This window comes from Canis lupus, chromosome 7 (assembly GCF_003254725.2).
Source record: "Canis lupus dingo isolate Sandy chromosome 7, ASM325472v2, whole genome shotgun sequence".
Lineage (NCBI taxonomy): Eukaryota > Metazoa > Chordata > Mammalia > Carnivora > Canidae > Canis > Canis lupus.
In genome coordinates, this window is record NC_064249.1 from 38,855,694 (window position 1) to 38,880,232 (window position 24,539).

The window sequence follows — 24,539 nt, forward strand, 5'->3', positions numbered from 1 at the left end:
TACTGCTTCCCACCCTGCCAGCCCTGAGGTGTGAGCTCATTGGGGTGTTTTATGGAGGGTTCATTATGTAGGCATGATGGAGGACATTATTGCCCTTTGCTGTGTGAACCTTATCTCTGGGCCTTCTTTACTCCCCAGAGGTGGGGGGTAGGGTGGAACCGAAAATTTCAACCTTCTAATAGAGCATGGCCTGGTATTTCTGACAGCTAGCTCCCATTTTGAAGCATAGAGCCACTCATTAGCACACCAACAACACCCTCACTGCCCAGATAAGTCCAGGGGTTTTAGGAGCTCTGGTGCCTGGAGCGGGGGCAAAGACCAAGTAATTTTTATTACAACACAGCTGTCTAGAAAAGAGAGGTTCTCCCATACTGTGGAATGGAATTGGAAGGAATTGTTTTGCATTTGTCACTGAGAATCCCAGTGGTCAGTGCTGTCCTGTCTTGCCTGGGCCTTACTGTGACTTTGGGTGCTCTGTGGCATCTAGGACAACAGAGTTGCTTGGGAAAAACCTGTCCCTCACAGCTTGCCACACAGACATGTTACTTTTCTTCTCTTTAATTCTAGCTTCTCTTTGTGCTTTTTGGCTATGTTTAGAGCTGGATTTGTATTTTTAGCATCTCATTTTGAAGATTTCTTTTCATCTTCCTTAGAAAACTAGTCAACTAATTTTGCATTTTTGTCCTCTCTTGGCTGCGTGGATAGGTCCATTTGTCTTTGCTTCTGTGGTTATAAGTTTCCCAGGAAAATGGAAGTGACCAGATATTGATTGCTAAGTAATTTGCATAGATCTTGATTAATCAAGGGTTAACGATGTTGAGTTAACTGTGCTTCATTGTTTGGAATGTCTCCAGTAGCCCACTTGAGCAGTGGGGGAGAAAAATGGAGGAAGAAGTGGGGACACTGTATCTAGCTCTCTTGGTTTTAGATTTCCTATACATATTAAAAATTTCTGTATATTTTAAAAAGGTTTATTTTCGTTTTGCTTTAGTCTTGAAATGACTTAATTTACAGCAAATGGGGGTTTATTGCCGTGGCTTCTATGATCCCACTGGGACTTCTGGAGGAGACGTGGTATTTTGAATCTTAGGAAACATGTCCAAAAATACTATTTTTTTTTGAAAATGGAAAATACTGTTTTGTTATTGGTGACTAGTAGTAGATTTCTTTCTTGGATTATATATGTGAGGGGCACTTTGCCATAGCTTGTTTCACATAATCTTTGTGTGGGGTCCTGTAAATGCTGTCACTTCACAACTGTTTCTGTTGTGAATGATGAAGAGATTTTAACTTCTGTGCTGACAAATGCTCTCTTTAATCAGGCATTTAGAAATAATTCAAGCTTTTGTCATTAACTTGTTATATCCAGAACTAGTTTACCAAGAAATTGCAGTGCAACATAAAAATTTAGACAAGTATCATTCTATTTCAGTGTTTGTGCTACACAGATATTGTTATGAGTTATTTTTATAGTTTCTCTGATGGAAAATTAGAAATAATGATTTACCTTGCTGTTCTGAAGTGACCTTTGTTGTCCAGTGCTTGGGACTCCTGTGGGTCTGTCCTGATAGTCTGTCGCCAAGTCACATGACAAGAGCAAATCACAGGCTGTCGAGAGATGGGGCAGAGCATAAGAGGGGAGGGTCTGAAAGTGACTTTTTGTTTTTGAGTATATTGGCCAAGATCCCACATGATTAACTGTTGAAAATCTTTGAGGCAGAAATTGGTAGATGAGCAGTGCTTTTGTTAAGAATGAGATTGGATGAGCTGCGTAGAGGCATCTCCATTAACTTCTGCTTTAAACATCAGATTGGTCTTTGATGTGTAGATTGAGTTATATTTGTTGGGTCAGTATAATGAATCTGTTTTCTTCTGTTGCTTGCTCTTGGTATTTGATTCTTTCAAAAATAAGCTATGGTATGAAGTAATAAAATTCAGATCAATCCCCCCCCCCCGCCCCGGGTAGTATAGAATATTTAAAAGATGATCCTACTACTTAATATGAAATTAAGATCATTTCTACATTTTATTTATTCCTGTATCTCAGTCTTACTTGATAACAATTTAAACAAAGCTGAGATTTAAAGATTCTATCATAGAAATTAGTCTTTTCTTTAATATTTGTCTAGGAAGGTTAGAATTTAAAATCTAGAAAATTCTTTAGAAATTATCTCGTTTTTATTTTCTGATTTTTAAATGAAGAAATTTATTTTTTTTATTTTTTAAAGATTTTATCTATTTATTCATGAGAGACACAGAGAGAGAGGCAGAGACACAGGCAGAGAGAGAAGCAGTCTGCATGCAGGGAGCTCAATGTGGGACTTGACCCCGGGTCTCCAGGATCACACCCTGGGCCAAAGGTGGTGCTAAACCGCTGGGCCACCGGAGCTGCCCTCATTTTTAAATGAAGAAATTTAGTATATAGGATGTTGTCTTGCCCAAGTGGAATCAGGCACTTAATCACATTGCCATTCTGTGATTGATAGTGGCCACTCCATATTTCAAGGTACAGATAGAGCTTATCAGAATTTGTTTTGTAAACCTTGAAGCAAGCCTGATGATAAAAATAATCTTGCCAGTAAAGAGTGGGTAATCCCAGTTCACCAGTATTATAAACATATATACAGTTGAATAAATGATGGTTAATTTATACTTGAAGTTCTGTTCAGTTTCATGAGCATATAGATACTCCGTGTATTCGATTAGAAAACATTGGGATCCCTGGGTGGCGCAGCGGTTTGGCGCCTGCCTTTGGCCCAGGGCGTGATCCTGGAGACCCGGGATCGAATCCCACGTCGGGCTCCCGGTGCGTGGAGCCTGCTTCTCCCTCTGCCTGTGTCTCTGCCTCTCTCTCTCTGTGTGACTATCATAAATAAATAAAAAATTAAAAAAAAAAAAAGAATTAGAAAACATTTCTTGTGTTGCTTGTCTAAGTGCTATTCACGAGTCCTGACCTCCCCTGGTCCCTCATTATGTTTCATTTTTGGTCTCTTCTCCCCATTAGACTCTACGCATAAAGACAGGAAGCTTCTTTCTTATTCACTGTTGTTCTAACAGCCAGTAAAGCACTGATTGTTGGCTAACTCTGGTTCGTATAGCTGTATGGGAAACTTAGCATATTTTAAATATCTCAAGTTTGCCTATTTTGTTTTTTACAGCGAACAGAGTATCTGTCAGGCAAGAGCTGCTGTGATGGTTTATGATGATGCCAACAAGAAGTGGGTGCCAGCTGGTGGCTCAACTGGGTTCAGCAGAGTTCATATATATCACCATACAGGCAACAACACCTTCCGAGTGGTGGGCAGGAAGATTCAGGACCATCAGGTAAGGATCTATTAAATTCTTACTGAAAGTTGTCTAGAATTACAGAAGGACTTGTAAAATAGTGCATTGAAGTAGTGCTTTGCAAGTGCAGTCAGTATGTTCTGTGTGGCAGAGCTAGGTAGAGGTACACCTTCCCACCCTTTCCCCCTTTTAGGAGGCTTGAATTTGGGTGGGGATTTAGAGCTAATTGCACAAAAATATAGATACGACTTTAAATTATGAACATGCATTAAGTCTTTTGACCTTCCAGATAACTAGATTTGGGAATCTAAAGTAAATTTAGGACAAACAAAAATGTGAAATACTATGTAAGTAGCAGATTGAATGTTTAAGGAATTTATTTCCAGCCAATGGTGTGGGGCTCAAAGAAGGAGTTGAAAGTATAAATGGTGGTGGGAGGGGAGGGTGGTGGGGGCGCCTGGATGGCTCAATTGGTGAAGCCTTTGCCTTCTGCTCAGGTCATGATCCCAGGGTTCTGGGATTGAGCCCCATGTTGAAGTCCCTCCTGGTCTGGGAGTCTACTTCTCCCTCTCCCCTGCTTATACTCTGTTTCACTCTCTCTTTCTCTCTCTCTCAAATAAATAAAATCTTTTAAAAAAATGTAAATAGTTTCAGAAAAATATTTTTTCACAAAAAGTTTTTTTAAAAAAATATTTTACTTGAGAGAGAGAGCATGAGCATCAATTGGGGGAAGGGGCAGAGGGAGCAGCAGACTCCCCTCTGAGCAGGGTGCCCGATATGGGGCATGATCCCAGGACCCTGAGATCATGACCTGAGCCAAAGGCAGCACTCTCATGTCCCATAAAACTAGTTTAGTAACATTTTCCTCCTCTTTTCTAACATTCTGTTGCTGAACAATTGAAAAACTGAATGTGGCTCTTTGGTCTTTGCTTGACCTTTTCAGAATTTTTGCCAAGCAGGGATATAGATCCACTTTAAAATGGGGCTTATAATTTCCCAGTAATAACTTGTGGCTCCCACCCCAACATGTAGAAACACCACATGACAAGAAGCCATCATTTTTTAAATTGTAAAATATTACAACATAAGACTGTCCATTTTACCCATGTTTAAGTGTACAGTTCAGTGGCACGAAGTACACTCACGTTGGTGTGCAACTGTCACCACTATTCATCTCCAGGATGTTTTCATCCTCCTACACAGACACTCTGAACTCATTAAATACTAAGTCTCTGTTTCCTCTTCCTTGGTCCTTGAGAATCTCCATTCTTTTTTTTTTTTTACGATTTTATTTACTAATTCATGAGATACATAGAGAAGCAGAGACATAGGCAGAGGGAGAAGCAGACTCCCTGCGGGGAGCCTGATGTGGTACCCTATCCCAGGACCCTGGGATCATGACCTGAGCCAAAGGCAGACACTCAATCACTGAGCCACCTAGGTGCTCCCCGTCACCTTTTTAAATGAATTTGATTATTGAGGTATTTCAGATAAGTAGAGTCAGACAGTATTTATCAAGTTTGTGTCTGGCATAATGTCTTTAAGAGGTTATCGTATTTTAAAAAGAATTCCAAATTTGGGTATTGGTGGATAAGGTAATATAGACAGCTGTTCCCTGAGAACTAACACGATTGGACAGAATAGTAAGAAGAAGAAAGTGTTTGGAGTGCCTACATGACAAGAGTTACAGGTCCATGATCTGAAAGAAAAGAGAACCACAGAAGTGAGCCCAGCTTCAGACCTCTGTTTACCTAGAGGCACACCCCAGTTTTTTTTTTTTTTAAGAGTTTATTTATTTATTCATGAAATACACACGGAGAGAGAGGCAGAGACACAGGCAGAGGGAGAAGCAGGCTCCCTGCAAGGAGCCCGATGTGGGACTCGATCCTGGATCCTGGGATCATGCCCCGAGCCGAAGGCAGACGCCCAACCACTGAGCCACTCAGGTGCCCCCACACCCCAGTTTTGAAAGAGGGGACTGAGCAGAGCTTTTGGCAGACTCCTGGGACTAGCAAAACAAGAACTAAGAGTTAGGGTCTGCTAATAAGGGAGGGTTTTCTTGGCCATCCCCAGGCTGTCATTTGGGAACCCAAAGCCCCATCCCCTGGGAAGAGGTTTGCCTTAGACCAAGGCTAGTCTTTACGGGAACTGACATCCAGCCTTTAATCACTTCATTCACTCTTGGATTAAGTTGATTTCAGATTGTTAATTTCCCTAGCTGCTTGCCAGAAGCAAATGTGAATCTTCTTTGGAAAAATAAAACATCATTGTAGGCTTCACAATTTCCATACAGCTGTCCACATATATGGCATCTGACAGGAAATAAAAATCAATAGGCCCATGAGGAGGTAAGAGGAGCGGTAACAGAACAGACCCACGGGGAATTCAGAATTAACTTTAGAATAACTATGCTTGATATATTCAAGGAAATAACACAAGGTTGAGAATTTCAGCAGAGAATGGAAACTTGGAAAAAGAACCACATGGAAATTTCAGAATTGAAGACTAAGTGCTCCATTACCAGTTTGGTGGTAGGTTTTATAGCAGACTAGGAACAGCTAAAGAGAAGCAGTAAATGGAATGCAGGGGAGAAGAAAATATTCAGGGGCGCCTGGGTGGGTATCATTTGGTTAAGGATCTGCTTTTGATTTCCCCTCAGATCATGATCTTAGGATCGTGAGATTGAGCCCTGTGTCACACTCCACTCTGAGTTGGAGTCTGCTTGAGAGTCTCTCTCAAAAGAAAATATTCAGATTGAAGCTAAGATATTCTAAGACAGAAAAATATGGACGTATAAAAAACAAAGGGAAACAATTCCAGAAGGTATATGCACCCCTACATTTATTGCAACAATATTTACAATAGACAAACTGTGGAAGTAAACCAAGTGTTTGCTGATAAACAAGTGAATAAAGATGTGGTGTGTGTACACAATAGAATATTACTCAGCCATAATAAAGAATGAAACCTTGCCATCTGCAACAACACTAGATGGATCCGAAGGATATAATACTAAATGAAATAAAAGACAAATACCATATGATTTCATTTAACACGTGGAATCTAAACAAAACAGAAAACAGAAATAGACTCCTAAATCCAGAGAATAAATTGCCAGAGGGAAGGGGTGGAGGGGTGAAAGAGGTGAAGAGAATTGAGAGAAAGACATAGGGAGGGATGCCGGGGTAGCTCAGTGGTTGTGCTCTGCCTTCAGCTCAGGGCATGATCCTGGAATCCTGGGATCAAGTCCCACATTGGGCTCCCTTCGTGGAGCCTGCTTCTCTGTCTGCCTGTGTCTGCCTGTCTCTCTGTGTCGCTCATGAATAAATAAAATCCAAAAAAAAAAAAAAGACATAGGGAAAGTATAATATACATGTGTACTTGGAGGTCTAGAGGAAAGGAAGAAAGAAGGAAGAAGAAAAACTGAGGAGGCAATGAAACACCAGCTCAGAAATGCTGAAAACCTTAAGTGGGATAAACACAGAGAAAGCCATATAGAAACCCATCATACAAAGTCCCTGCCCATTAAATGGAGCTAGAGACCCTCAAGCAGCCAGGGAAGACAGGACGACTTGAAGATGCTACAGTGGATGGTCAGCCAACTTCCAACTTCTCCATAGAAACAGCAAAAGCTGAGAAGGAGTGGGCTTGAAAGAAAACGAGTGACCGTACAGAATAAAAATCCTCTTCAAAAATGAAGGTGAATTAAAGGCATTTTCTGAGAAAAATGGAGAGAATTCATCACAAGGAGATCTACATTGGAAGAAATTGAAATTCTGAAATGTGTCCCTCAGAATCAGAAATGATCCCAGCAGAAGTTTGGAGGGGGTGGAAGGAATAAAGAGCAACAGGTGTAAATGTGGGCAAATCCTAAATGATCATCTGTCATAGAAAAGTGACAGTGAGGTACTGATACCTCTTGTACTCTCTAGGCCATCGAAAGCATGTACAACGAGCTAGCTAGTAGGAGGGTAATAAGAATACACTCTAAAAGAAGGTGAGATGGATTTAGACCCGAATTTTATATAATTTACATGAAACATAATAAATGGACTCAACCCTCCAGTGAAAAGCAGACACAGGCAGATTGTGTAAGTCATGCAGAATTAATATGAAACTGTAGCTATGCACAAAGGATGGAGGGCAGCCACAGCAGTAGTGAAGACCACCAGAGTAAGGAGGACATACTCCAAGGCTCAGGATAAAGCTGCAGCAATTAAGATGCTGTGATGTTGGGTCAGACCTAGGCATATTGATGAATAGAACAAAACCAAACCATTTAAACACTTGATTTATGAAAAAAGTAAGCCTGCAGTACAATTGATAGTGCTGGATTGATTGGATAGCCATATTGGAAGAAAAAGGAAACTTGAACATTGTTTCACACCAAAGGCAAGCTTTCCATGTGGATTGGAGATGTAACTGTGAAAGTAAAACAGTAAAGCTCCTAAAATAACGTGGGATAATATTTTCATGGTCTTGGAATTGAGAAGCTCTTCTTCGACAAGTTATTAAAAGCATTAACTGAAAAGAAAAGATTGCTGCTTTGGACTGAATAAAAGTTGAGAACTTGTATTCATCAGAAGATCCCATTCAGGGAGTGAAAAGGTGGGCTGCACCCGGGGAGAAGGTATTTCCAGCCCAGATAACCAGCAGTGGGGTCCTGTCTGGAATATATAAAGGACTTTTCCAGATCAGTAGAGAAAAATTGGGCAAGAGATTTGATTTAAGCACCTATTTGTAAAAGAAGGTATCCACATAGCCATTAAAACACGCAAAGGGATTAAACCTCATTAGTAATCAGGGATACATGGAGCGGAACCACAGTGGTATATTCATACCTATCAGGAGTGTTCAAATAAAGGCCGACAATTCCAGTCATAATGTTGCATTGTACGTACAAGTAGGAGAGCTGTTGTATGCTGCCATGGGAGTGAAAATTGACAGAACCAATTTGGAAAGCTACTTGGAGTTTTCTGCTAAAGTCAAGTATGTCTTTGGCCCGTGACAACTCCACTTGTGGGTGTATGACCAACAGAGTGGGTGCCCATGTGTAGCAGAAGACATTTAGTAGGATGTTCATAGCATCACTATTTTTAATAGCCCCAAACTGCAAGTAATCCAAATGTTCATTAATAGGAGGATGGGTAAATAAGTGTGATTACTATGATGGAATACCACAGAGCACTGAAAAAGAATCAACCACAGCTGTGTGTGGTGAATAGCTGACTCCCATAAACAGTTGTGAAGGATAGAGTGGGCATGTCACAGTATGTACTGTGTAACTCTGCTTTACATAAAATTTGGAGACCCGCAGAACTAATCTGTGATGCTAGAACTGTAGCTAGTACCTTTGGGGAGGCGGAGGACTTATGAAGGAAGTTTCTGGTGTTGACATTCTTATTTCTTGATCAGGATTTGGCTACGTGGGACTGTTCACTGTTTATGTTTTATATGCTTTCTGAATTAATATTTCGATAAGCATGTTAAGATATATTTAATGAGGGTATAGATTTTTAATGAGGGTATAGATTTCTGGTTATGGCCAGATCTTTGTAACATCAGACACCTTACCTTCCATCATCAGACTGTTATTTCTGCTGACTGACTTGACTGACTTTACCCAAGAGAATGATTTTTAACTTTTTTTTTTTTTTTTTTGGCCAAGATCTGGGCGGAACAGGTTTAAGTACATCCTATCAGGATTTGTTGGTTCTGCCAAGTATTAGGTTGACTCTGTGAGGAATCACTGTCTTTCAGGTGGTGATAAATTGCGCCATCCCTAAGGGGTTGAAGTACAATCAGGCTACACAGACCTTCCACCAGTGGCGAGATGCCAGACAGGTGTATGGCCTCAACTTTGGCAGCAAGGAGGATGCCAATGTCTTCGCAAGTGCCATGATGCATGCCTTAGAGGTGTTGAATTCACAGGAAACAGGTACGGTATCTTGGTTTACTTGTTTCTTCCAACTCAAGTGCCCTGTGTATGTGTATGTGAAATAATGTTTGAAGTAATTCTTAAATTTCTGTTGTTTCCCTCAGAAGTGTGAACTTTGGTTTCTTGATGATAGACATACAGTTTAGAAGGATAATCTTACAAGATTGGTTAGTCAGTAAGTTTTTAACCTTCTCCTTTGAAGATGGTTATGATCCTCCTACTCTAGAACCTTAGCTTTTATTGCATGGATGTGAACCTCAGAGAATATGCAGTGGATAGAAATTGTGTATTTATCGTCATCTCACCTTTATATGAAGAAACACATGCTTTCCGAAATATGTTTTTTAAGTCACTTCCAAGCCCATGAACTTCATGTAGGACTGGGTTTCCTTCATCCTTGCACAGAAGAGACCTTGATTCTGAAAGTTGTTTAAAGATTTTAGGAGTGCCCTCAGGTGGTATGCGCCATGAATTGCATCCCTTCTGATACTGTGTGGTAGTGAAAAAGAGAAGTGGAAATAATTGTACTGTTTAAAAACCCAGGGTTTAAAATTGTGTATGTCTCAGAGATGTGATTTAGCTTTGGTTCACAAAATCGAAAATGAAATATACCGATGTGTGGTTATCTCTTTGGGGAGATAGATTTTATATCCTAAAAATAAGTGTTATATGTAAAACAATGTAAATACGATTACTTTTGCCTTTGTTGTATACTTAGTAGTGATGTTGATGATATAAATGTGCCAGAAGCAAAATTTATTTATGTATCTTAAGAGGAGAGACAGATTAATTTTTGATACTTTGTTGAAGGTACAGTTTCAAAGCTTGTTATAGATATGTCAAGTTTTATTTATACCATGACTTATTCTAAGAAGCATTGAAGCATCTAGCCCATAGATTAGTCTATTTCAGATAGAAATTTCAGAGCAAGACGACATTTTGGAATCTTGCCAAAACCACCTTTTTATGCCTATAAGATGATTGATAGGAGGTCTTTTGAGGAAATTAAGATTTTTTATAAATAATTGGGACATAGCTCTTACATCTTATCTGTTTTGAGAAGATAAACCTCTGGAGCTTCAGTAAGTCCAGAACGTAGCACAGGAAAGCCCTTGGGTGTGCATAGTCTTGGGTGTAGATTGAGTGGCCACGCATCGGTCTCTTGTCAGCCTTCTGCTGCAGGGATAGAATGTCCCCTCATTGTGGTCTCACTGTAGGGGAGAAACTAGGATTGTGGCTCTTATTCTGTAAAGAGGCCAGCTGCATAATGAATAATTAAAGTCCCAAAGTGTAGTGGGTGTGTTTAGGACAGTGACATTTGGCTTCTGCATGTTTGAAGCAAAATAGCATTTTTATTTCTAAACCTTCAAAAGAGTGTCTGTGGATGTTAGAAACTAGACGATTGTTTTTCATCTTGTCATCTATTTGTTTTTAACCAAATGGAAAAGATTGTTTTTAAGTGTGGAGTCCTGTAGTTTGCTTTCAGAATGTAAACACTAATGTTTTCCCTTCTGATCTTTGTCTTTTGAAATTGATGAGTCTTAGTGTGGAGAGACTCAGTTACATTCTCTTATAATTTCCACATTCTAGAAAGTTTGGCAAATGGAAAAATTGCCCACCATCTCACTATAATTGTGAACATTTTGGTAAGGCAGACAAATTCAATAGATTCTTCTTAGATGATTGTGAAATTTTGTTCTGTTCAGGGTCACAACAAGCCTTTCGTGCCATGGGCCAAGGGGAGGAGGATAGTGGCAGAACAGGTGGGCCCATTGTAACCATCTCCCTGCACCATGGCCCTGCCACTTGGTTTTGTAGCAGTTTCATCAGAGAAAAGAAAGCATGTGGAATGGTTGATGTATTTAGATAATGACTTTCTTCATAATTAACTGTAGCTAGACTCTAATTTCTGATCTTTGATGGCACTAACTGGCTTGGAAATAGAGGCGCAGGAGGTGAAGAATCAGAAGAATTCAGAAGAGTGTCATTTTCTCTGTAGGTCTCCACAGTAGGATGGTTGTGTCCCCCACCCCAGGATCACTTAGTGGACTTGACTTGGCTGCTTAAACAAACCCAATAATGTCACCTCTCATCCTGAGCATGCCTTCCCCTTCCACAGCTGTTTGCTTTGGGTTCACAGCCAGTTCCTTGCTGAAACCATCTATTGTCTTCCCTGCCAAAACCACCTTGAAAAAAGTTCACTGGCATGTCCCCTCCCTAAGCAAACAATATACCCAGTAAACCTCTGATCAGAAGCCACAGAAACAAACATTTCTAAAGGTAAAGTGACTGCAGACAGTAGTCTTTCCTGCTGCTTAATGGTTTGCCATGTTTTAAAACTATTTTTCCATATTGAATACTTCTGTTCATTTTGTTATTTTTTAGCTATTAATATCAGTATTATTCACTGAACGTTGGTTTATTCTTCTGAGTGATTTTAGGCTTTTTAAAGTTATGCACAGCCTTGTTCAAACAAAATCTCCTATAGAACCTTAGTGCATTCAGACAAACTGTGGTGCCATTCTGATTTGTGGGAGGGTCAGGGCCCAGAGCCACTGAGGCACCATGCAGCTTTCCAGAGCAGGGGCTGAAGGTACCAGCCCATTCGTTTTGCCAAAACCCATAATTGCATGGTTCTCCTTTCCCCTCTCCCTTGTCCCTGAGTTCTCTAAGCCCTCCAAATATTTTTTTAATGGACAAAAAACCACTTTCTTTGGGGCTGTTCATACTGACCTTTATAAGGTACTCTGTGCATGTGAAATTTCCATCTCTTTTATGAAAAGGGAGGGTGGCAGGAATGTTTTCCTTTATTTTGTTTTTAACTTGGTGTGCAATTATCTAATATACTGGAAAGTACAGGAGGTGCTAAATACAGCGAGTTATATTTGGAATTTAAAAAACACAAATCACATGTTCTAACATTCTTAAAAAAAGAGTTGGGTTAGCCTTCCTTCTTTTATACCAAATGCTACAGTTTATCTCTTCCCTTTCTCTAAGGTTAGACTCAACTTAAACACTTACTTTCAGATGGTATTATCCAGACTGATATTTTTATTTCTGTGTTGTTTGTCAGGTACATTTATAGCAGGTTTGCAGGTAATAGTTGTGGATTACATAAAATATAAAGTTAGTCCTTGCGATGATTAGTGGAGGTAAATTTGCACACTGTTTTTGTGAAAGGTTCAGGGCATTTGAAAATAGGAAATAATTTTTTAAATTCACTTTTTCCTGCATAGCCAGGAAGTATATTCTGCTTTTGTTCTTCTCAATCAAGATTAAGCATACCTTTGTAGAAGAAAACCTTAAAATATTATACCATTAACTAAGACTGCTTTTGCTTGATTTTATTTTATAGCTATTGAAGATGAGAACACAGAGATCTCATGTTTAAAAATTTTAGATTTTAAAAATAGTTTTATAGAGATTCCATTAAAATTTTTTTTTTTTTTTTTGCTGGAAACTTGATCTGATACACCTTTCATATGAGCATTTATATGAATTTTATCTCACCATTTTAAAATCTTTTTGAGATATGTTTTAGAATTAATTGGATTTTAGAAACCTCAAAAAGTTTCTAGAAATACCTTAAGGTAATAGAGACATTTATTTTTCAGCCCTGCAGATCGCAGGAGTCACGAGACCAATATTGTGGTTGTATCATAGATGTCATCAAGTGTGTTTTGAGCATAGGTTCTGTGTCAGGCATGAGGAATAATGCTAACAGGATGAGGCCTGTCCCTTGCCCTCCGGGCTTTCGGCTACGGGAAACAAGATCAGCACATTAGGATACAATGTGTGAGATGCTATGAGTGGGGTCCGCACAAAGAAAACTCTGGGGTCCAAGGGAGATTCGAAGAGCAGATGACGCTGGAGACATATCTTGGAGAAAGCGTAGGCCTTGGCAGCGGTAGAAGAACATTCTAGATGGGATGGGAACCATTGGGAGACAACAGAGAGGCTGTGTTGTGGCCTGGGCATGAGAATTTACGGAGGAGAGAAATTCCAAGAGAAAAGGTGGGGAAGGTTGGGAAGAGCGTGGTATCCTGCTGAGGGCTGTGCATGGCCCTGTGCAGGGTCAGTGGGACACAGCCTGTGAAGGGTGCCAGGTGCGCATTTATGTGACCAGGTCCGTGCTTTAGGTTGATCGTGATGGGCGGGTGAGCATGGGGCCCAGGTATGGCCAGGTTAGGGTGTGATGCCGTGGGGAAGATAGGTGGTGCCCTGAAATGAAACAGTCACAGCAAGGTGAGAAGCAGAGGAGGAGGTGACACTTTTACTTCCTGCTGCTGTACCCTTGAGGACATTGTTCTGGGCCTTCTATCCAGGTCCCCATTTTGTCCTTAAAGCCTATCTGAGGCAGAGGCAGAAATAATCTGTTTATTAGGTGCCTGCCATGTGCCAAGTCCTTGGCATGTGTATTACTAAATTTTTTTTTTTTAAGATTTTATTTATTCATGAGAGACACACAGAGAGAGGCAGAGACATCAGCAGAGGGAAAAGCAGGCTCCTCAAGGAGAACCCAATGCAGGACTTGATCCTGGGACCCTGGGATCACGCCCCGACCCAAAGGCAGACACTGAACCACTGAGCCACCCAGGCGTCTAACTAAAGATCTTTACAACAACCCCGCAGAATCAGGGGGTGGTATCTTCCTTCTCTTACAAGAAGGTCACGGGACCAGCCCTGGGGCGTATAGCCAGACTGCTGCGTAAGATGGCATTTAGGATCTGTCGGTGGGCTGTGATGGACAGGCCAGGAAGGAGGCACAGGTGCTGTATGGTGATTACAGATGTGTCTGTCTGGGCCCCTGGTGAAATGACATTAGCCATAGAAGGAGAGGAGGGGGTGCGGTTCTGGGCACAGGGACATGCGTTTGGTCCTGGACATGCTGCATTTGGAGCACTTTATTAATGCCCTCATAATATCCTATGAAATTGGACCTTGAAAGAATCCCAAAGGTCATCTTGGACAGTATTTTTCACTGAGTTTTTGTCAATCAACTTACTTTACTGAAGTAACCTTTTGAAACAGTGAGATGTCCGCTGCTCTTCAGGATGCAGGGAGTGACAGGTTTGGGGTCAGGTGGGTGGGACAGTGTTTTTGTGTGTATGCTCACATAGTGCTTCACTTTTAAATTAACCTCTCCCGTACTTTCCCCAACTTCTAAATTCACAGTTTTCACAGGAATGGGAGGTGGATCTGCAGGAGCGGTGACCCCAGTTTCCAGTTACAAAAATTGGCACTTGAGTCTTACCCACAGTGGGAGCCACAACTGGGGTTGGGTCTTCTGGCCCTCAGGCCGTTGCTTTGCTTTTTCAAATCAACATCTTCCAGGCACTTTTAAGACACTTTTGAGGGAAATCACTTTAGGGTGAGAAAATAGGAAAGAAGAGATCTTTTATTTACTTTTTGTTTTATGTCTTTGAATAAAATTTCAAGGTCTTTCAAAGTGATTTAGTGGAAAACACCATTGGAGGCAGAGGCTGACCCTTCTTCTGGTGGCAGGGTGCCTTCTCTGAAGTGGTTTTCTTTGGAGAATAGGTTAAGATATCATTACAGGAATTAAATGAGATGAAGACAGTATTTTAAACTATAAAATGTTATTTTTGAATGCTAATATTTATAAATACCTGGAAGATTCTGCTGTGTGGATTAATTGACTTTGAGGAATAAGAAGTGATAAGGAGACTGATTTTTCTCTAGCTTTTTCCTTGTCTTTGCTCCCTGGTGGAGATCTGTCTTGTTAGTTTTTTTTTCTCTTAGGAAATTAGTTATTTCATTCATCATATGGGTGCATCTAAATCCAGGAGGAAATTAGACTCCCATCTCATCCATCTCATCCTCAAAGAGATAAGACATACCCATTGTCCCAAAAAGGGGAGGTCATTGCTGAGGTGTAGATAAAATCCTGCCTGAGGGGGAATGAGGTTTCTTTTCACTAGAGCAACTGGGCAGGTGTTGATGGGGTGGCTTTGTGAGCGGAGTTTGAAAGGTGAATGAAATGTAGGCACAGGGAGAACGGAAGGGTAAAGAATGAACGGTGTTTGCTGAGCAGGGGCTGGTTTTGTCCTGGCAGGGAGAAAGTCAGAAGGTAGGTCTGATGAGGAAGGGCCTTTAAGAGCCACTGGTGACCGTTACAGTGTGAGTGTTCAAGCAGCTGGAATAATGGGAACAGAGCTGTACTTCAGAAAGCTGGCAGTAGTTTGAAAAGGGAGCTGCTGGAGGCGGGGGAATAAGTATGAAATTGCCTAGTAGAGACAGAAATCATGAGAATAGAGGGGAAAATAGAAGCGGGAAAGAGATTGTAGTGAGAGTCAGGTGAGCTTGCAGGAAGCCGATATTGTTCTAGTGCCTCGCCCCCTTAGGTGCTGTTTCATTATGGAAGAATTCTGGCTACTTCTTTTCCACAACAGTGGCAGACATCTGGGGAGAACACCGTGTCTGCAGCATCATGCTGTGGTACGACTGTTAGGTAAAGACAGTCCTAAGATTGGGAGAAAAAGGCGAACACGAAAACATAGTTCAGCATGAAGTTGATTTTTATTGTGAACCTAAGTCCAGGTTTCAGAAAAAAAGGGTATATAGTCACAATATTGTCTTCAGGTAGCTTACAGTAGGGGCAAATTTCTTTTCAGACTTTAAAATGAAATTAGCAAATCTATTCAGCCCCAAGTTTAGTAAATTTTTTTTTAAAGATTGATTTATTTATTATAATAGAGGGAGAGATCATGCACATGCACACATACAAGGGAAGGGGGGAGGAGCCAAGGGAGAGAGAGAGAGAGTCCCAAGCAAATGACTCCCTGGTGAGCTCAGAGCCTGACATGGGGCTCGATCCTACAACCCCAAGATCATGACCTGAGCCGAAACCAAGAGCAGGAAGCCCAACCAACTGAGCCACCCAGACGTCACCTCTCGCTTAGTAACGTATTGACAGTTTGCATGAGTGTTACATGCGAATGTCCTTTACTATAGGAGATGATTCCTTTCATATTAGAGCAGTGATTTTCAGTTTGTTACCTACGAGACTCCTATAAAACAACTGAAGTTGTGAGATAATCTCCTGGGTTTTAGAAAGCTAAAAGAACACTGTTGTATACCACACATCCCAGTGATAGGGTTGCTAAAACCACTAATTCCATATTAAGCTTTTTTGCTTGGAACTAAAATTTACCAGCTCTTTGTAGAGATACTTAATCTAAAACCGATGAGAAAGAAGTTCTGATTGACTTGTTGACATTTTAGGAATTTTTGGATCTTTTGTGATTTTGTGACTGTGCCAAGATACTGATAAGAAAAGTTTAAATAGTCCCATTACCTGATTTGAAAACATGACCAGTTGCATATCTGATTTAATTAGTTGTGAAAGAAGGTTCTCTGGATGGGTGCCCTCCAAACATCTAGTCCCGGGGGTGGGGGTACTCGTTAAAGTAATAAAAGGGTTTCCAGCTGTGCAACAGGTCAGGCGCTGCTGAGATAGACTTCTGTTTCCTGTGCTCTGCCTGCTGTACCACCAGGCCTCAGTTTCTAACCTGTGTGTCCACATTTCTCAGCTGGGCTTCCTGGGGGGACTGAGTGCATCTGGAAAGTGATTTGGGTGATACATCTCTGTTCTCCTCAGGATGGAACATAGGTGCCCTTTCAGTGGGTGCACCAGAGGCACATTCCCTGGGAAGGCTGCCTCTCGTGGGTTCTGTCCCTTGGCCTTCCTTTTTGCCTCTGCTTTCTGGTCTCCCATTCACCTGCAGGAACTACCTGAAGTTCTGGGACTAAAAGTGACTGTGGATTAGTGCAGATGATAAGTACCGAGGTATCACATCCTTCTTTCTCGATTGTTCACTACAGCCCTGTCCTCCAGCATTTATAATGAGTAATAATTGGAATGACTCCATATCTAGTTCTTGGTCACTAGGGGGACAGTTTGAATGAACGTTTACCTTGTAGCTACCACTCATTTGTAGATGCCCTCATCATCCCCTCATCATTGGGAGGGATTGATGTCATCCCTGGATTGGGGTCTCCACCTGATTTTTCTCCATATTCTCATTTTCTCTAGGCTAAACCATGTGTAGCATTAGAAATCTTGAGTTGAAAGCTCTAACTCAGGGTTTGAAAAATGTGCTCCAGGAAACCTTGAGGTCCCTCTCCTAGACCGTTTCAGGAGGTCTGTAAGGCACTCTTTTTTCCTTCTTACACTTCAGCCAAAACAAGGTACTGCAGCATACTGAATGCAAAAGTAAATAAAACAATCCAGCTGTGTTCTAAGCCAAACATTGAAGAGATTTGTAAAAATATAAAACCTTGTTATCCTGGATACTATTTTTTATTTGGGAAATAATTTTTGTTTTGGAGAGTAATTGTTACAATAATTTTTGTTATTTTTTAAAATGAATTACTAGAAATTAAAACTGGTAGATATTGTTTATTTAATACAGAAAATAACAGTAGCCATGATTCACCTAAACAAGAGCTGTTGAGGGTCTTTAATGATGTTGAAAAGTGTGAGGGGCCCATGACCAGGACCCTTGAGGATGACTGCCTTCATCGATCATCATGGAGACTCTTGACTGAGAAGAGAATTCCAGTGGCTTTTATCCTTTCCAGGCAGCCTAGCAAAGGACTCTTGTCTACTGGATAAGATCGTCTCCAGATGAGAATTGATGATTCCGTATTTTCTATCTCCTTAGTGTAAGATTCTGTTTCTCTAAGATAAGCCCAGCTTTGCTTCTAACAGAGAAGCCTTTCTTCCAGTGTTCTTCTCTCCTTCCCAGCAAGAGGACTTCCTGGGGGCTGGGCATGGTGGAGGAGTAGACAGAGTACAGACATCATTCCTGTCCTGCTCATCCTGTCAGTGACAGGGAGCGTGGAGGTCTGGTAGCCTTATTTCATGCTGCATGGATAAAAATTTCCCAGTGATGAGATTTGAAACCATCTTGTATCCAACACTGGTGACCACTGTTGCTGTTTTAGCTCTGCCTCTTAGAAGTTCGCATTCTTTTGGTTTCTCATTGGTACAGTTGTGACTTCTCTTGGGATTTTCACAATTATGTTCTAATAGATGAGTTATATATTCATAAAATGGGAATTATGATTTATAATAAATAAACTTTAAAATAGTTGCTTCTAGACTTTTAAGTTCCAGATCACTAGCTGTTTGAGGAAAGCTGCTTTTCAGTGTGGCTATAACTCAGGTCTTATACTGCATTGTTCATGGGCATGGCTTTAGTCTTAGGGGGCGGCCTTAGGAAATCTTGTCCTGCTCCAAGATTGGTGTGACTGAATGAGCAAAAGAGACAGATAAGATTTTTGTGATTAATCTACATGTCATGGTCTTAGAGAAGGTGACCTGAGCCTGAAGTTGTCAGACAGACACTATATTCTTCCTGACTCTCATTCTTGTTTCTCTGCTTCTCTGGCAGTGGGCATCTTGTAAGGTATTGTCTAATGCAGGTCTAGCTGGGGATGACATTTCTCAGCTTATTTTAAAGTTAGCTTAAAATTTAATTAATGGCGCTGCAGTGATCTGAGGATGCCATCCTTATTTGCATGTTTTACTGCATGAGAATAGTAATTTATATACAGTTACTTTACTTGTATTCCTGAATTTTAATCACTTTTTTGCCTATAAGTGGGAGGAGCATTTGCTGGGTGTCACATTCTGATACCTGTTTTTTTTTTTTTCTTTTTAAGATTTTATTTATTTATGCATGAGAGACACACACACACAGAGAGAGAGAGAGAGAGAGAGAGAGGCAGACACACAGGCAGAGGGAGAAGCAGGCTCCATGCAGGGAGCCTGATCCCGGGACTCCAGGATCACGCCCTGGGCCGAAGGCAGGTGCTAAACCACTGAGCCACCCAGGGATCCCCCGATACCTGTTTTGTAGGACCTTTCCATCTTTAATTAAGGATGTAGGGAGTAGGGAGACGCTCTAATAGAGTGGAATCTATCTTGTTCTTCATTGATGATGAGAACCAGATTGATGGAACTACTTCTTTGGTGAGACCAATCACAACATCACAATGGCAGCCACGTCTGCCCAGGCGTTCTTACAGCTGAATTGTGGTGTTTTGTGGGCTTTTGTGTGTTTGTATCCAGCAAAGAGCACATATACAGTGGTGCCTCCAAAGTGAACATTGGGCACTTCTATTTTTATGTTCTAGACAAGACAGAAAAATTCCTTTTTTTTTTTTTTTAAAGATTTTATTTATTTATCCATGAGAGACAGAGAGAGAGAGGCAGAGACACAGGCAGAGGGAGAAGCAGGCTCCACTCAGGGAGCCCGATGTGGGACTCGATCCTGGGACCATGGGATCATGCCCTGAGCCAAGCCGAAGGCAGACGCTCAATCGCTGAGCCACCCAGGCATCCCAAGACAGAAAAATTCTAATCAATCTTTTGAAGATGGTATTAAACAGTGGTATCCTTGAAATCAGTATCATATATATAAAGGATATTGTTTCCTTAATCCATAGAAAATTCCTAAGAGGTAGGTGGTCTCGTAATCTAAAAGAAGAAAAGGGTACTGAATTATTTATAATCTTACTAAGGTGCCATGTTACACTCTATGAAAGAAACAGAAGCAAGTAATTCAGAATCGTGGACCTAGAGGGCCTACTGACTGGATAGAGTAGACCGACATGGTCAGAAATGTCTGCAGGGCAGTGTGAACCTCACGAGTGGTACAGAGGGGGTACAGAGTGGCAGTTGTGAGGTGTAGTAAGCAAACAGTGTGCTGATCATGGGCAGACACTGGAAATAGTCCTTATAAGATAGACCTGCTATTTCTGCAGGCTTTTGCAATTTCTGAGAAAATGCACACCAGAAAACAAATGGCTACTGTTTTCTGGAAATTTTCAGGGGCATTTGGTTATGACAGTGTTGTTCACGTAGGAAGAGATACATTTATAGTAAGGAGTTTCCTTTGCAAATAACATCCTGATCTTTACTGTGGTAATGCTGTACTAAACACAAATAGTTACTTTTTCTTACTCAGATTTAGAGTCACTAGTCTTCATATATGTAGGCCTCAGAATTATACATACCCAATTTGAGGATATTGACTGGATAAGTAACATTAATTCCCAGGAAGTGAGTTTCTCATCTCTTCTCTAAGTACTACTTAGGACAGACCTTCTGTTGATTTTGCACTCCTGCTGTTGTGGGCACCACGTAGTCTTCTGGGAGCTTTCTGCTGTTTTTAGAACAAAGTGCAGAGTCCTTAACATGGCTCTTGGTTCTCTAGAGGCAGCCCCTTTTGATTCTGTATCAAGTAAACACTCTCCCTGCATCCAGGTCCTTGGCTTTCTGTTTCTTCTTTCACCACTGTGGGTGGGACTTAATGTTTTCTCAGAACACTTTAAACTCTTGATTTCTGGATTATATAAATAAATTTGACAGAACCAAAGTTAGTGACAATGCTTGTCTTTCCTAGCAGGTTCTCTTGGCATACAGATCAAGTTATTTAAAGTGTCTTGTCTGCTGAAGGCCAAAAGACACATACATACATTTTTAAAAAATGTAACCTACAGTCCTCCTAATTTGGACTAAGATGTGATCTATAAACAGCTCTTAAGTATATTTAATGCCTTAAGAGTAACTGATGGTATTTTTTCCGTGAATGGATTTGGAGTGTCTAGAACTCTGTCCTTACAAAGGCATGACTGTTTTACTATTCCAAAGGGGGACATACTATTCTTTGGGGAAATCAGCTTGAAGTACATCTCTTCACTTTTAAATAAACACTCTGCTTCAGTTGGGATAGTGTGGTTTTATTTTCGAAGATCGCATTCCACGCAAGCACTAGGTGTTCAGGACTCTGATGCTTCTGCCTTGTCTGTTAGTGCAGTTTGTACTTCTCTTACTTGGTAAAGTGTGATCTAGAGCAACTTGTTAGGACTTCCATCAGTGTTTTCTTGTGCACTTCATCTTCCTGTGACCACCATAGTGACCGTCCCGGGTCCCTGCATGTGGCTTGTCAAGTGTACACTTGCTTATGACAAGTTCAGGCTGAGCTTGTTAAGAGGATACACAGCCAGGTTGCCTTCTGAAGACACCCTGGTTTCTGAAGTCATGCCTGCCTTCTGAGGGCTCTTGGTTGTAAGAACTGGGCCAGAACTTGGCTTCACCTGAATTTCTTCTCTCTGGGAAGTAGCTGTGGATGAGGCTGCTTTCTTGCTTTTTAAAGAATTAATTCTTTCCTGTGAGCTTGAGGGATCCCAATCTTGCAGTGCATTAAAAATTTCAGATAGATTTTCTGAGTTCTTCTTTATATTATACTGAATTAGGCCTTACAGGACCTCCCCCCCCCCCCCCCCACTTCTCTGTCCAAATAAAGGTTAGTTTTTTAAATTTAAAAGCAATTTTATTTCCCTGACTTTTGTTGAAATATTTCTGGTCTTGTATACCTCTCCTTTTTAGTAAAATTATGTACAGATTCATTCATTCTCATATTTACGTTCATTTAGATGGATTGATATACGTAAAGGTACTTAGATGACTGCTAGCACACCGTATGCCTTCAATAAGTTCTGTTTAATTGCATCGATTCTGAAAAAAAAACCTTTATTTTTCTAAATTTAAAAAGATTTTATTTATCCGTGAGAGACACAGGAAGAGGGGCAGAGACATGGGCAGAGGGAGAAGCAGGCTCACTGTGGGGAGCCCTATGAGGGACTCGATCCCAGGACCCCAGGATCATGATCTGAGCCAAAGGCAAACACTCAACTACTAAGCCTCCCAAAAACCACTTTAGTTAAACAAATGTAATAATTACTCCGTGCCAAGCTGGAAATGCTGGTTGCTTGTAATAGGATGATGAATATGGTACAGACGTGACCTCTGAGTATCTTCAAGTCCAGTGAGGCAGACCCCTAACTCTGAGTAGATAATATAAAGTAAGAACTTAGCAATCACATAGTATGTTGGAAAGACCTTAGGCTCTAGTGGGTGGTGCTGGGTTTTATCATGTTTCCTTCTGGGTTCTTGCTGATACTGCGGTCCCCCCTCATTTTGTTTTTAAATAACAATTAGTTGCTGTTGCTGCTGCTTTTATATCTTACTTATAGAGGATGAGTAGTTAAAAGATTCAGATTTAACATGAAAAATGTCTAATGAAGAAAGTAGAATAATATAAACCTAAAGATTAAAATGCTAAAAATATAATTTAAAAGATGATAAGTATTTAGTGTACAGTTTTCCTGAAAAAGAAGTACTTTATTGAGTAACATTTACTGAGTATTAAGAATGGGAACCTGTGACACTAACTTTGTTTCCTTATTCTTTGTCTGAATAAAAACACAATGCTTCATCACCTTCACAAACATCAAGTTTGAATTGGCAGCAGAGTTTATATATAGCCTACTAATCACTAATCATGAGACACTGTATTTAAAGAGTAGGGACATGGGGCGCCTGCATGGCTCAGTTGGTGAAGCGTCTGCCATTGGCTCAGGTCATGATCTCAGGGTCCTGGGATCGAGCCCTGTGTATGGGCTCCCTGATCAGTGAGGAGCCTGCTTCTCCCTCTCCCTCTGCTGCTCCTTCTGCTTGTGCCTGTGCACGTGCTCTTTGTCAAATAAAAATCTTTTAAAAAATAATAAAATCTTTAAAATAAAAAAAGTAGGGACATAAAGGTATATATTGTTGTGGATATAATTAAATTTCAGAGACTGAAGCTCCTGGTGTTCAGTCAACAGGGTGAGTTCATGGTCGATGACAGCACCCCCCCCCAACCCCCCACGCCAGCAGCCTAGGTGGAAACCCTGGATCATGTGATCAAGCCCAGCTTATTTTGTGCTTTATGTATTTATTTTATTTTATTTTTTGTTTTGTTTTGTTTTGTTTTGCTTCATGTATTTAACCAAACTCTTCTCTTAATACAACTTTACATATTTTAGATTCTCAAAATAAATTTGGACGCCTTTGTTGTATTAGTTGCCCTGTGTGGTTTTTGGTAGAAGTTGCTTCTTGGTTTCCATGCTGGATTATCTGGAATTCCTGTGCAGAAAAGGTGAGAGCTAGGCACTGGACCCTGTGGAGAGGGAAACTTCTGTTCTAGGGTAAAAACCATCCCAAGTGCACAGGTATTCAGAGTCCCCACCTAAGAAGGGGGGGTTGATTCCTGCTGAAATCAGGAGGTGTTGGTTCCTGCTGAAAAAGAACCTGCTGGCAGAGGAACTGCCACAGGCCTTCCCACACTAGCTCTCAAGTTTGGAAAGGGCATCTAGGTCCTGGTTCACAAGCTTTTCCAGACCCTCGTCACCCTAGTATTATTAACTCGAGTCACTTTCTTCATTGTTTGTATCCATTTCATAGGTCCGAGGCCAGAGCCTGGAGGGACCTCACCCAGCAAGAGCTCTTGCTGATGGAACTGTAACTTCCAGCATAACATTTTGTTTTTCAAGGGAAAATAAGGAATTCTTTCTTCTGATTAAAAAGTCGTGTGCTTATTATAAGAATTAAAAAAAAAAAAGAATTTTAAGCAGTAAAGAAAAGCATAAAGAAGAAAGTAAAGAAAAAAGAAAACCTAAAATCCTACCACCCAGAGATAATCACCTTTTATATTTTCCATAAGGGAAAGGTGATAGGCATTGAAATATTTTTCAAGTTTGTCTTAAAGACGGTTTTGAGATGAAGAACACAAAAACCCAGCACTATTTTTTTTTCCTTCATAGCTTTATTGAGCTTTACTTCACATACTGTGCAGTTTACCTGTGTGAAGCATACTATTCAGTGGTTCGTTGTGCTTTCACTGGGCTGAGCAGCCATCAGCACAGGCAACCTTTGAGAGTTTTTATCATTCATACCAGAAAGAAGCCTCAGACCCTTACGCTGTCACCACCACCCTTCCCTGCCCCTAGCAACCCCTGATCTACTCTCTGTAGATTTGCCTGTTTTGGACTTTGCATGTTCATGGAATCATATGATATGTGGTCTTTTGTAACCGGCCTTTTTTTTTTTTTTTTTTTGTAACCGGCTTTTATTTACTGTGATGCTTTCACAGTTGAGGCATCTTGTAGCATGTGTCACGCATGGCAGTTTGAAAAGTAAACCATAATAAAAAATATGTGTCCTGTGTCCAGGCATGCTCTGTGGACTGATTTCAACAGCTAGCTTTCTTATTTTAAAGTTGCATGACTGGTGTACAGTGAAAGTAATGACTGAATCCTTGCATTTTAAAAAATAAGCTTAAAAGCAAAGCAGAAGGCCTTCTGCAGATTCTTTAGTTTAGAGAAACTCCACATATTAAACTGTGGTGAACTGTAGTGGAACTGTGTGCTGAGCTGAATGTAAATAGAGGGAAGTGCTTAACGG

General features: G+C 40.8%; 1 protein-coding gene across 22 annotated transcripts in view; it reads left to right on the forward strand.

The window, feature by feature from the left end:
• The window catches only part of ENAH (ENAH actin regulator), a 145,285-nt gene that overhangs the window by 70,669 nt on the left and 50,077 nt on the right, over positions 1-24,539 (forward strand). For all 22 annotated transcript variants that reach the window (XM_035718531.2, XM_035718524.2, XM_035718526.2 and 19 more), the window contains exons 2-3: positions 3,159-3,324; positions 9,046-9,223. In XM_035718531.2, coding sequence (XP_035574424.1) covers positions 3,159-3,324; positions 9,046-9,223 — 344 coding nt within the window. The remainder of the gene's footprint in view (positions 1-3,158; positions 3,325-9,045; positions 9,224-24,539) is intronic.